At 37.9% G+C, this 14,140-nt stretch overlaps 1 protein-coding gene and 1 long non-coding RNA gene across 3 annotated transcripts in view; both read left to right on the forward strand.

Moving 5' to 3' along the window:
- The window catches only part of LOC124693529 (metal transporter Nramp4-like), an 11,090-nt gene extending 4,107 nt beyond the window's left edge, over positions 1-6,983 (forward strand). The window contains exons 2-13 of one of the 2 annotated variants that reach the window (XM_047227003.1): positions 276-354; positions 995-1,035; positions 1,153-1,231; positions 1,311-1,415; positions 2,012-2,121; positions 2,896-3,077; positions 3,549-3,618; positions 3,899-4,066; positions 4,314-4,418; positions 5,331-5,456; positions 5,547-5,642; positions 6,348-6,983. In XM_047227003.1, the coding sequence (XP_047082959.1) occupies positions 276-354; positions 995-1,035; positions 1,153-1,231; positions 1,311-1,415; positions 2,012-2,121; positions 2,896-3,077; positions 3,549-3,618; positions 3,899-4,066; positions 4,314-4,418; positions 5,331-5,456; positions 5,547-5,642; positions 6,348-6,620 (1,434 nt within the window). In that variant the 3' untranslated portion in view covers positions 6,621-6,983. Of the gene's footprint in view, positions 1-275; positions 355-994; positions 1,036-1,152; positions 1,232-1,310; positions 1,416-2,011; positions 2,122-2,895; positions 3,078-3,548; positions 3,619-3,898; positions 4,067-4,313; positions 4,419-5,330; positions 5,457-5,546; positions 5,643-6,347 lie in introns of those variants that run through there. The other variant, XM_047227004.1, reaches the window with a different exon arrangement.
- Positions 6,984-9,076: 2,093 nt separating this feature from the next.
- Positions 9,077-13,825, forward strand: LOC124688908. The gene is made up of 3 exons (XR_006998668.1): positions 9,077-9,232; positions 9,377-10,714; positions 13,475-13,825. It is a non-coding gene; the product is annotated as an uncharacterized LOC124688908 (long non-coding RNA).
- Positions 13,826-14,140: the final 315 nt, after the last annotated feature.

A 14,140-nucleotide genomic window follows, 5' to 3' on the forward strand; every position in this document is an offset into this window, starting at 1 on the left:
GGGAGAACATATAGTATGTGGCCTACACAAAAATTACACATGGCAGCAATTATATGTGAATATATAATTCTTCAAAGTCTGCCATTTTTTTTTCTCTCAAATAGCACATCTAGACCTCAGTTTTTCTAGGTCAATATACCTTTTGTGCTACATTGTTGGATATTTTTTTGTTAGCCAAAAATCTCTAAAAAGATGTGGGGTACGTGTAGGTGTCATGGTTCTTACAAAAATGATACTCCATCAGTCAGCTACACTAAACTTGTACTTTTGAGCAGGGACCGAGGTGGAAGAGATTTCTAGGACACGTTGGACCAGGATTTCTCATCTCCATGGCTTACCTCGATCCTAGCAGTTGTAAGCCCAAGCAGCCTAGTTCCTTTCTTCTTTTCCTTGTGTTGACTTAATTTCAATGTGGTTTCCTATGCCTCTTTCTAATGTATATGTCCATCTATGTTATTAATCCGATGGTAAGCCCTTGCTAAAAATTGGCGCATATGCAACTCATTGCAACTAGAGGCTTTGATTCAATAACTTCTGATCTAGAATACACTTCAATGAGTGTATTCTATGTTAAAGAAGGATGTTGCAGAGCTGTCACACCCTAACACAAATTTCAGATACAATTTGTTATCCAGAATGGAGAAATTGAACCACCAAATACCACTTAATGGCAGATTTCTATAAAAGCTACCATGTATGTTAGATCTGAAAATCTCTCTCCAGTTTCCATGTATTTAGCTCTATGTTGGCAGCCACACATAAACTCACAGAAGTACACCAGTAGGTTGGCGACTTGCTTTGTGACAACCATCTGGATCGTCATCACTGTCAGGATTGCAACCTAATTGGTCTGGTGTTGTTGAAAAATATGGCCAGATATAACCATAAAGAATATGATAACATTTAGTTTTTGTTGCAGTCTTTGGTTACGTTTTCTCTTTGCTTTCTTTGAGAATGTACTAATTCTGACAGTTAAACTTTGCCCAACACACAGTGCAAACTGATTTACAGGCTGGGTACAGTCACAGATACGAGGTATAAATATTTGAAATATTCTTCTCCCTGTATCTTTTGTTATTGGATCTACTTATCCAAAATCTTAAAATTATTCCATCCATCATTCTAGAATAGCTAAATATTGTCTATCTTCAGTTATTATGGGTTCTCTTGTTTGGGTTCATCTTCGTGTTGATTATACAGTCGTTGGCAGCGAAGCTTGGTGTCGTCACAGGTGAGATTATCATCAGCATGCTCTTGATGTGAAGTTATAATTGGTATGAAGATTAACATATATGCATAATGATAATTAGGAAGGCACCTTGCGGAGCTGTGTATGGGTGAATACCCTAAGTATGTTAGATACGGCTTATGGTTTTTCGCTGAGCTAGGCGTGATTGCTGCCACTATACCAGGAGGTATTGAATCACTTGCTGCTCGTATTTTGTTTGTTTGCACTTGTTTGAATTCTTGTTAACTGATATTTATGTATAGTTTATTTTTGTGTGTTAGTTAGAAATGATATTCTCCCCTTTGCATTTGATCTCCAGGGTACTCACGTCATGTGAGATGCAAATAGCGCAGATATAATATTTCAATCATGCATATAGAAAATCGGTGCGGATTTAGATCCGGTAGATATCCTTGTGGCTTGTTTAGGTAAAGAACCATCTTATCCCTTAGCAACACCTACAAGAAATATACAAATTCACGCTCAAATGTTGTCCCACATAGTACTATCACCGGTCTGCACAATTCATGAAACGAAATGTGTGGTTATTAGAGTTTCAGGATTTTGCAACTTTTCAAGTGTGTTATACTAATAAAGCATAAAGGGTCTAGAAAACATGTGTACAGGTTATACCAACTAAGGGTTGTAACATGAAATATTTTCTTATAGAATTTATGGTTGGGATGAGGTCCTTTCTACAATACCTGGTTTATAAGTTAAATATATTATTAATTAATGTAAATTTTTATATTTCTATGTTAACATTATTTATTCTTTGTGCAGTTTTAGGAACTGCTTTAGCATACAACATTTTGTTTCACATTCCGTTTTGGGCCGGTGTACTCATATGTGGAGCTACCATCATCCTACTTCTAGGATTACAGAGCTATGGGGTAAGACATTGAGTGCCTCTCTAAAACATAATAGACTGATCATTCAAGAATTTGCAATAACCAAAATGTAATTGATTCTGTACGCAAACAATATCATAACAACCACCACATGTTTTCTGTAAGCAACGAATTGGTATGTTTCCCTGAATTATCATACACCTTTAACACTTTTCTGCCTTGAAGCTGATATTTTGTACATATGAACTATCAAATAAATATAATAGTACAAAATATTGCTTCCAAAACTAGTCAATTCAATACCGTACCCTCCATGGATTCAGCTATATAGGTTGTGGCTAATGTAAGACAGTTGCGAGAGACTTCCTACATTAACATGATAATAAAAAAGTTATCGTTTCAACATTAATTATGTCATAGGAAAACGCTATTTCACCCACACCCCCGTGTTTCTTGGCAACTCCTACATGATTTTTATGTCGTCATGTAATTTTGTTCTACCTAAGAAGTCGAGAAGAACGTAGGAAATTATAGACATGGCGTGAACTTTTTCCTGTTTACGTGATATACAAATATACATAATTTTTGTGATTTTACACTATGATGACTCATATATTTTTATTATCTTAATGTTTTCATTGAGAGTCAATACGACTGCAATTATTTGTATAGCACACATAAATGTTGAATTTAACAACATAAAATTATCTTAGGTGTAGAATAACATTTTCTGGACAAGGGGTGCTGAATAGCATTTCTATATATATGCGTGTGATAATAAATGCACTAACATGTATGGTGTCTCTTTTTCTTAAGGTCCGAAAACTGGAGTTCATGATTGTACTTTTTATGCTCGTCATGGCCTCGTGTTTCTTTATAGAGTTGAACCAGGTCAATACTCCAGTGAGCGAGTTACTTGAGGGGTTATTTGTCCCGAGACTCAGAGGACATTATGCTATCTCAGATGCAGTTGCCCTGATCAGCGCTCTTGTTCTGCCGTAAGTATGAGACATTTTTTTGCCTCGTTGGTTATTACTGTTGAAATTGTGTTCTGATGAGAATATCAGTTAAAAGAATTTTCTAACAATCTAATATTTCACATAGGTGTACTTTGTTACTCATAACGTTACATATTTATGAATTGAATGCCAATAGAGACATCATGAATAGTCAATCCATATTTATTGTTGAATTAACACATCTATTACTTAGACTATGTGAAATATTAGACAATGTTTTAACTAAGAAACATTATCTAATATTTCACTGCACCTATTAAACATCTATCCTCCAAGGATCTTTGACACATTTAAATGATGATATAAAAAGCACATTTAAATGATGGATCCAAAAAAAGCTAAGTGACTAATCCACAGATGGATTTCTATCAGACCACATGGTTTTTGTCTAGCATGAAACTTAGAAAGACATTTATATATTTCACTGATTTCAATTTTCTGACATAATAGGCACAATCTCTTCCTACATTCTTCTTTGGTTATATCAAGAAACATACCATCATCATGTGAAGCAGTTAAGGTAAACCTTTTGAATTGTATTTATGGTAAACCTTACAAAGTTGGCTAAACAAGGAGTTGTACTAATTCCTAGTATAATTTGGAGAATAAAGTAAGTGAACATAATAAAAGTAGCACTATACAAATGCGAGCTAATTTCATTACTGGCTAAAGGTGGCATAACTGAGAATATTATAACAAAATTATCATTTTTGTAACTACAAATGGCTCCATATTATCCACATTATTTTTTTTACTTATTTCCAGAATACATGATGATAATGTCAATAATATTTTTTCAGGATGCATCGGTGTTCTTCTTGATAGATAATGCACTCGCCTTGTTTCTTGCGCTACTCGTAAATGTGGCCATTGTGTCGCTATCTGCAACTATATGTGTTGATAATATTTCACTTGAGACTGACACATGCAGCAGTCTTACTTTGAAGTCAGCATTCATACTATTCAAGGTTAATACTCCTGGAAACATTATTATATCATCGGCCTTACATTTTAGAAGTATAATGAAACATCTGTTGTAGTTATACGAAATGCATAGTACATAATTGATATAAATCCATTCTTATGTACACCTTTTGATCTTTAACAGACACAATATATACATGTAGATGAATTACTTCGAAAGAATCAAATTATACAAATTGTGTAAAATAAAAAAATATTCATCAAGGTAAATTACAACTGTTTGTTTCGCAGAATGTTTTGGGAAGGTCAAAATCAGTTGTGTACTGTTTGGCATTACTAGCTTCTGGACAAAGTTGTGCGGTGATTACCACATATTCAGGCCAATATATTATGCAGGTAGATTTGTTTTATTGAATGCAAGAGTTTGCAAAGTTAATATATACTAGTTGCCAACTCATGCACCCGCATGGGCCAGTCTATTGTCTTGAGCTCATTTGAAAATAAGGCCAATGCAAATACTCCATAGTCGATGTGAACCAAAAAAAAAAAAGATATCCAAAAGGACATCTTTTTTGTGAATTATCATTTAAAAGTATTAAAACAATTCTTACATTGGGATAAAAATCATGCCATTACAGGATTTGTGTGCCATGTATACATATTGGACAACAGAATTATATATGCTAAATTTAAAAGTATACATATTCAATCCAACAGGATAAATGGCTTATGTGTCTGTTGTCTCCGATCAAAGTGAGATTTTCCAGTGAGTTCATATTTAGTAAAGTAATGGATAAATAGATAGACAGATTTTGCATATGTGGTATAAATTCATGCAAGAAAACAATATCTGTTATAAAACATAATTAGGGACATACGATTTTTCTCTCGAACTTACGGAATTGCAATGTGCACATACGAGTTCTATTACATGATGAGCTCATATCAGACCATACCACGGAATCATTCTAAGACTGAACTTAAGGTACGGGAATATAGAGGTAAAGTTATATGCTTGCTATAATTTCTGTTTGACTAAGAAGCTGTAGGGGAGGCTTGAAAATTATACAGTAAAAAGTTGTGGCTGCCATAGTTCTAGTGGACTAGAAAAAAAAAAGCATGTGTGTATAGAAATACCATTACTCACATACTTATTAACTATTCAGATGTTATATACTTAGTGTGTCAAACCTGAGAAATACATTCAAGCCCAAGTTTTTAAAATAACATAGGATATTTATATTAATTCGTTGACATGATTTCTCCTAATGTTCCTTCAGTGTAAAGCATTTACCGTGAATTTTGCAGGGATTCTCAGGGATGAGAAAGTTAATCATATATCTCGTTGCTCCCTGTCTCACTGTGGTGCCTACTTTGATAATTTGTAGCATCGGTGGTGCTTTACGAGTTCGTCAACTTATCAATATAGCTGCGGTGACTTCTCTAGTTCAACTCATTGCAGAAAATTGAACGTAAAATATATGCAAATGTTTTATAATGGTTTTTTTTTTGTGTGTGTTACAGATCATATTATCCTTTGTCCTGCCATTTGCTCTCATTCCTCTCCTCAAATTCAGTAGTTGTCCCTCAATGGTAGGACCTTACAAGAACTCAATATCGGTAAGTTATACTATGCTTATGCTTATAATCAAGTTTTCATGTGGAATTATCTTACCAAGATAACTTGTGTAGTGTGAATACAGCAAAAAGATTTGATTAGGAGGGTTTCTGTGAATCCTGTTTTAAAAAACAAATGCTCTTGTTAATGATAGGCGGGTTCATGTCCTACATACGTGTTAGTGATATTAGAATAAAGAATTATGGACCCTCTAGATTTGATTGTGCTTACTGAAAAGAACCAAAAATGCACGATAATTATCCAGATGGTGCATGGTAGAATAAAAATGACTTATTAACATGGAATTCCGACAATAATAAAAAGTCTGGAAGAGATAGTACCAAGTACCATTTTTTAAATAAAATGTAGAATTATTTCACAACATTCTTGTTAGAATTGTACTTGGGCACCACTTTGACCCATTTTCATCACAAGACCTAGCTACCCTGATCTCTATGCAGCCAATCATCACCAACCATACCCTGAACTGAAAAGGTGTAAAATGGAAACAGTTGTAGACTGTGCCAAGCGAGGAGGATAGGAATGTGTTAGGACACAACCTGAATCATGCATACAATTGGTTACTTTTATACCATAAATTGTTCGTTTGTTAGGGCTCCATCCTTAAGTACTGTTTCTCATCATATTTAATTTTTGTTTATTTTTTCTACATGGTTCTTACATTGATTTTCACCTTAACTCTGTAGATCACGCGAACCTCATGGATCCTGTCTATGGTGATCATCAGCATCAATACTTATTTCTTTTGTAATAGCTTCATCAGTTGGCTTGTATATAGTGACCTACCAAGGTTTGCTAAAGCAATAATTAGCACCCTTGTCTTCCCTTTCATGGCGGCCTATGTTGCTGCGGTCATATACTTGGCTCGCAAAAAAGTTATTATCAATGTGGCACTACCGTCCAGATCAGTTTCTTGTGGGATTGAAGTGGAAGAGGTGCGAATAGAAGATGGTCGATAGTACTGAAGGTTTGGCTTGCTAGGTTGGAATCATGTTTTGGACACATTTTGCTTTCTTCGAGAATGAACCCGTTCTCGTGTACTGATTCGATTCCATAGAGGCTCTTGTAACCATGGTAGGACCTAGCGTCCCTCTTCTCCGGACAAACTACAGACTAAAGTGCATAAGATGATTTTGATCTGTAGTTTGCCCGGGCTTCAAAAAGTTTCTAGGTCCACCACTGCTTGTAACTCCTCGATCAACGAAGCATCGACTAGTTCATGTATAGCATAAGGTGTATATATTTTTAGCTAGTCAATTGTTTGTCATGTACGCTCAACTATGCACCCAGTAGAATGAACTACTTGTGATTGTGCCTAGCCAGGGATGATTTGTATTCACTTCTGCTTTTCATTATGCACTCTCTTAAAATATTTATTTTATGAAAAATCTTGCCTCTAACTGGCCGATTTTCATCAAAGTGATTAGAATACAGAGGAGGTGATTTTGAATATAAGATATGCATGTCTAGTGTCCAAGGCCTTTGCTTTAAAGCAAGTAAACCAAACTGTGTACCCTAAATTCGCATTGCAACTGTTTTCATTATTGGCAGCGTTGAAAAGTCCAACAAGATGTGGGAATGCTTCATAACATAGCCTAACCAAATCGATGGCACGCCACATAACTCTTTATGGTAAGGCACTACCACTGAACAGACACATATTATACACTATATAAAAGGTAATCAATTTACCACATCTCAGATTGATTTAGCCACTGTAGATGGTCTATTTATCTCTTCATCCCTCCAATCGTTGCCTGACACGTGCTTTCCATCTTTACTGCCACGTTAAATTAGTGCAATCAGCTGTTTTGCATTTTCCTTTTCTTCCGTCTGAAGGTTACCGGTTACCGGATGCGACTCTGCCTTCCTTTGAATTGCTTTGATTGCTGCCGGTAATCACGTTTTTACGGTTTTAAAGCGGTGAGTCTTTCACGTTCTGCCACGTTATTTTTCACGGTAAGGTATGTGTCCTCTTCTGGCTTATCGGATAAACTTTGCGTGTCCATATCAGAAATATCTAGATTTTCTGTTCTCTTCCCCGTGGAAAGCGAAAAGGCAGCAGCACTTCCCCGGCTGATTGCTCCGTGCGAGTCTGTCTATTTGCCTTCTCTCTGCTTACCGCTCCGGCGGCCGGTGGTGGGGAGTGGCCGAGTGGGATCCCTGTGTTCCGGGTCCAGCCTGTAAATATGTTAGGGCTAGGTCTTACCGATGGTTGTGCTCCGTCAGCGAGTTGTTCTCAGGCCCGGCCCTGGGGGGGTCCAGCGGGGCGGCCGCCCCGGGCCCAAAAAATTTAGGGGCCCAATTTTTTTATATAGGCTTACTATAAGTTGCAAAAAAAATTAACATTTTTAAATGGGCTTTCTATACTTTGGGCCTTTCTTTTTTTTTTCTTTCAGTTGCCGATCCGGCCGGCCGGCCATGAATACGTACAGGCACGACCGCACGTCCGCACGAGCAGGCAAGATCGGCAGATCATTGATCGATTATCGATAGTTGGATCGTAAGCAGATACGCGGAAGTGCGGAACAGAAACCGCCTCGTGCCCGGCGTCCTCGCCCAGGCAGTTTCCAGCTCTCCTGCGTCCTGCCGGCTGCCGCCGCTGCGGCGCTGCCCCTGCGTGACTGCTGCATGCGACGCTGCTGCCTGGTCCGCTGGTTCTGGTTGCCGCAGTCCCAATCGGCCAATCCCCTGCAGCGAATCTGCATAGAAGGTAAGAAAAGAATGCCGGCCGCCGCCGTTCTCTTGAAATTTAACTATCTCTAATTCGTGTTCTAAATTTTGATTAGTAGTTGTTGTTCTTATTTGTAGGAGCTAGGTTAACTGATCATGGCGCCTGAATTCGGTGCTAAAAAAAGAAGGAAAAAACAAGAAGAAAAATTAATTGAATCACAGAGATTGATATTGATTCCATCGTCAGTGACTTTGCTTCTAGGAATTGGCGCAGAAAATTTTAAGGTATCATGTAAACATTATTATTTTTATATGAATATTGCAATTAGATATACTTAAAGTATTTATTTTTCATCATCTCATACATGTGGGTAAAAAAGTTATAGTAATTAGTAAGAGGGGTCCAAAATTTTAGTTCCGCCCCGAGCCTTCAAAATCTCAGGACCGGCCCTGGTTGTTCTGATGAGGTTCCCTTCCCCTCGACTACGTTCGCTAGGATGGGATCGACGAACCGCCGATGTTGATTACTGGGGGTTGACAGGATTAGGACTTTCTCGCCGTTCTTGCGGGACGGTGGTATCTCTCGGTCGCCGCCTTGCTGGAGTTCTCAATCTGGGGTTTCCAGTCGCCGGCGACGGTGCTGCAGCGGCGCCAGCGTTTTCTCCAGAGATGCTGTGAAACCAGTGGGATTGCTGGGCCTCGCGGAGGTGCTGTACAGGAGGTGGTCGTGCGCTGACCTGAATGGTGACGGCGGTGATCGAGCTTGAGCAACTGTATCTCTTTTTCTGGGGTGTGGAACTATGGATCCTGGTGACTCCCCCATCGTGACAAACAAGGTTCGACTTGCTTTGAGTTGCAGACAGCGGCAGCGGTGGACAGCCACCAGCTCATCCTGGAGGTTTGCTCTTTCTGTTTTCTTTGGAGATTTTCACTTGATCAGCTTTTGTTGGTACATCGTTTAGTTGATCTGATTGTGTTTTTGGTTCAACAGCACTGTGTTTTCTTCCTTGCCTTACCATGTGTGCACTTCTTATTTCTGCAGGTTCCTTATGTGTGGGTGGATGAGTGTATCTAAATGACTAAATCTAACAAATTTTCCCTGGCAAATGTGGAGAGGTGACATTGCGGAGCAAGCGCTGTCTATTGTGCATTAGATAAATGATGAAGAGACAAGAGCCATGGATGCTCCTTCAGGTTTCATGTGTATTGTGCGTTCTCAGTACTGATACCATATGAGATTAGTATTAGAATTTCTGAAAATGATTCGCCAGAAGGTTCGGCCTCGCAAGGTACAGCTGTGTTTCTGTATCTTAATACATTTTCATGGACAATGCTCAGTATCTCCACGCCATAAATAGAAGGTACAGGGGAAGAGTCCACCTACTAATGTATCCAAGCATCGTCCTATAGTGTCCCCTGCAGACTGCTACATTTCAACAAGAATATTTGATGCGTAATTTGTTAGCCTTCTTTGAGTCTTTATTTGCTACTCTACATAAACATAGAGGGCATAGCCTGAAAGAAACTGATCAGTTGTCACTAATATGTTCACCAATCTTTTGTGAAACTGACTCGCATATGGTGAGTCTCAATATTTTAAAAATAAACTTAATTAGCTCTAATCTGCTATAGGTGTAGTTAATTATTTTCTTAATGGCAATTTAGGAACCACAAAACATGTATGTGCAACAGTATAACTTCACTCCTTGTGAAACCTGATGACTACAGTCTGGTGCTAATGGTAATAGGACCAATTGTTGGTGCCTCTTACTCATTTGTTTTTGAACCAGAACTTGGGTTTAGTTGGTTATTTGTTGTTTCACCCAATCCAAAGATTGTGTTCCACCATATCGGTAGTGCTGAATAGTATTGTATGTAAGGATGCAGATTGTGCCACTAGATCCTCTATTAGGAGAGTGTGTAAGTAAGTATGGCACTGACAAAACCACTCCCTGTGTGATGCATTGCTTTTCCGTTTTCCATTTTCCCTGTTTGGCCCCTCAGTGTGTTTGTTGTTAACCTTCAGATTCACATAAGTCTGTCATGCCTTAGATTTATGTGCATATTCATATAACTTGCAAGTAATACCTTCTTCTCTCCTCCATGCATTTTCTTATATTTCAGATGTACACTAATCGACTCGTGAGTGCAGATTTTACTCACCTGTTAAGATAATCTTGGTAATATTGTCAGCAATTTTCTAATGAAACCAAATTCAGGTGGTTGCATCAATACCTGATCGTCCTTCCTCATTATTAAAGAATGACATAGCATATTTTGAAGTGATAATGCCTTTCAGGGAAAAACATGGTTAATCATGTTAATATCCGTGCTTCGCGCTCGGGTCAACCATCAGATCAGTATGGCAGGGCTAATGCAGGTAAGAAAAATTCTTGCTCTATTTCTACAAACCTAATTATTTTCTCTTTGGTAAAATAACTACCAATGAAACATCACATCTTCGATCAATGCATGAATCTCCTGGTATTCTAGCTTCTGGTGTTGATATGTTTTTCCCATGGGATCCAATAAATTATTAAGTGTCACATGTCCTATGCTTTCGTATGTCTGCTGCTATGAGCGCCTAAAAGGGGAATTCTAATATTATGGGTATCGTAACAGTTAAAATCATATCCATATAGTAAGTAAATTGTTCTATTGGATTAATTTGACAGTGTATCTGTTTCAGGAATTATCTTATTTTGTTGGAACTTATCATTTTTGTATGCATTGTCTTATATTACTGTACTCAAGATTTACCTTAAATAGGAATAACTAGATGATACCCCGCGCGTTGCTGCGGGATCCATAGATGAAATTTCAATTACATTTTATATATTCTTTTAGGACAAAATCATATTGGATAGTAAAATAGCCTGAGGTAGGCAAACAACGCTAAAAAAAATAAGTGTATCATGTCAAGATAACACAACTAATAAATATGTTACATGAAAAATGGAGTAGACAATTGGAGATAAATCAACCAGAAATATTCTTTTACTCTGCTTGCCACAATGAGTATTGCACATATTTGAAGGCAAAAACCTATTGAGCTGATCGACTGTACATTTCACAAATAATACAGATTCAATCTTTCGGAATTATGCATAGCCGTAATTTGCTAGAATCACGCTATAAATATTATCTTGGAGATTAGATGAAAGAGAGTCGTCCAACAATAACTAAATACTATGTATCAGTCAAAACAGTGTAACTCTTTGGAGGTAAAAATAAACGCGTGGTGATAACATGTAAAAGAGGAGTACGTCTTTTCATGTGTAATTCTGATTATGACCCATTGAGGAAATATATGTATGTAAGATTTTACAGTAGAACACCAAGTTGAGTATTAGACATTACATTGTCAAAGGCAACGCTATATCTTCGGAGCAATCTGTTGAAGACGATAAGAACCACAATAAGAGCATTGTAGCTGCTCCTTTTCATTTTTTCTAATTCAGATCAGAGCAACACCACTTGGTAAAGCCCCCGAAGTGAACAGATCTACAGCAACAACAAAATAATTTCAAATCATATGCATCGAGTAACTGTAATAATGATATTGCAACGTAAATTTGAAATTAGCATGCATAAATATTCTTTTACTCTGCTTGCCACAATAAGTATTGCACATATTTGAAGGCAAAAACCTATTGAGCTGATCCAGTGGACATTTCACAAATAAAGCAGATTCAATCTTTTGGAATTATGCTTAGCCGTACTTTGCTAGAATCATGCTATAAATATTATCTTGGAGATTAGATGAAAGAGAGTCGTCCAACAGTAACTAAATACTATGTATCAGTCAAAACAGTGTAACTCTTTGGAGGTAAAAATAAACGTGTGGTGTGTAAAAGAGGAGTGCGTCTTTTCATGTGTAATTCTGATTATGACCCATTGAGGAAATATATGTATGTAAGATTTTACAGTAGAACACCAAGTTGAGTATTAGACATTACATTGTCAAAAGGCAAAGCTATATCTTCCGACCAATCTGTTGAAGACGATAGGAACCACAATAAGAGCATTGTAGCTACTCCTTTTCATTTTTGCTAATTCAGATCAGAGCAACACTACTTGGTAAAGCCCCTGAAGTGAACAGATCTACAGCAACAACAAAATAATTCCAAATCATATGCATCGAGTAACTGTAATAGTGATATTGCAACGTAAATTTGAAATTAGCATGAATAATATGGAACAGTGTACATGAGGTCCATACTTCAGAATACCATATCGGAGCATGTTAAAGTCATTGATGGAGACTTGGTCGTCCTGCAACTATACTCGTCTACGGCGGCCGGCACTCCTCGAGTTTGTGGCGTTGGGCTTGCTGGTCTCAGGAGGCTAGGATAGAAGTTCGGAATTTGCCAACTCCAAGAGGACCAATGTCTTGTTCATGTGCGGCTGCTTGAGGACATGCCATGATCTAGCGGTAGAACATTGAGGCCAAGGATTGCAAAACTGCAGGAGGAGGGTGAAGAGAAAGATCCAGCCCTTCACGTGTTGAGTGCCCTAGCTATATATGTTTCGTGGAGATGATAATGGAGCAGATGAAAGATGATGGGACTTGGTGGAGGAGATGGAAAGACAGAGAAGTAAATATATTTATAAATCTAATTATCAGCTGCGCATTTTCTACCTGGAATAGTTAGTGGAGGAGATGAAGCGATTGAGATTGAGCTTAATGTGGAAGATAAGAAAAACGCAATTTGGCTGCATGAAACCGGTGGAGGATGCGAAGAGGAAGGGGTAACTAAGAAAAAGAAGATGATTGTTGTGTGCACTTAGCTTTGGGAAAAAATTAAAAACAAAAAATATGACATGGCGTGGTGGATGATGTGGTAGCCTTCCATGACATGGAAAGCTAGGATTGGTCAATGATGCTTGATGAGGTGGGTAGCTTGCATGTTGAGAGAAATACCTTTAGTGGGTTGTTCCAATTTAGATATTATAGATGTGCCTTTTTGTTGTCAGCATGTTGCTGCTGAATCAAGAGCAGTAGCTGCATTGACATGCTACCTCATTGCTTAACGTTTAGTTTTCTGCTTGCTGACTTTTGTTTGTATTATCCTGCTGTTTGAGATGCTTCTTCTCTGTTGCTCTGTCTGATACTTTCATGTGGGTGCTTACATACCAGAGGTTCGTCTTGGCAAGCTGCTGGTTGGCTGTTCTGAAGGTAGCTATTTTCTTCCTCTTTCCCTATTATACATTCGCTCGGTCACTCTTCTTTTTCTCTTTGTTTTCCAACTTACAAGCAAATTGGGAGCATTTGAGACAGGCAAGGATATGATCCTTAGAGAACTAGCCAGGAAAGTATCCGGAAGACAAAACCCATGAGAGTAATAAGGAAGGTGTACACGTTTGCAGCATGCTGAGGTATAATAGACTGTATGGAATGGAACATGAAAATGTAAGGCCATTGTTTGCGTCATTGGTCCCTCAGTGGTGAAAGATATTCTCGATCCATGCGGCCTTGCTGATGTGCTAATTCGAGTTTAGCCAAAAGCAGGCATGATCAACAAATATATATAGTGCAGGAACGGTTATTGATCAACTATATATATGTAGTATGCTGGAAGTAATTACTACAGAAAAATGCATCATGCCATTCACTTGCTGATGTAGTATGTCTTCCAGTTAAGGAGTTCGGTGGCAATTCACTTGTGGACTGATCGGTTATAAATATGCTCCTATATATAGGGGAGTGGTGTTTTGGAACATGGGAGCATATGCTCCCTATATTTTAAAATGCATCTTACACATATTTTAAATTTCAAAAAAATTGAAACAAAAAATTCGCACG

Source organism: Lolium rigidum, chromosome 2 (genome assembly GCF_022539505.1).
Source record: "Lolium rigidum isolate FL_2022 chromosome 2, APGP_CSIRO_Lrig_0.1, whole genome shotgun sequence".
NCBI lineage: Eukaryota > Viridiplantae > Streptophyta > Magnoliopsida > Poales > Poaceae > Lolium > Lolium rigidum.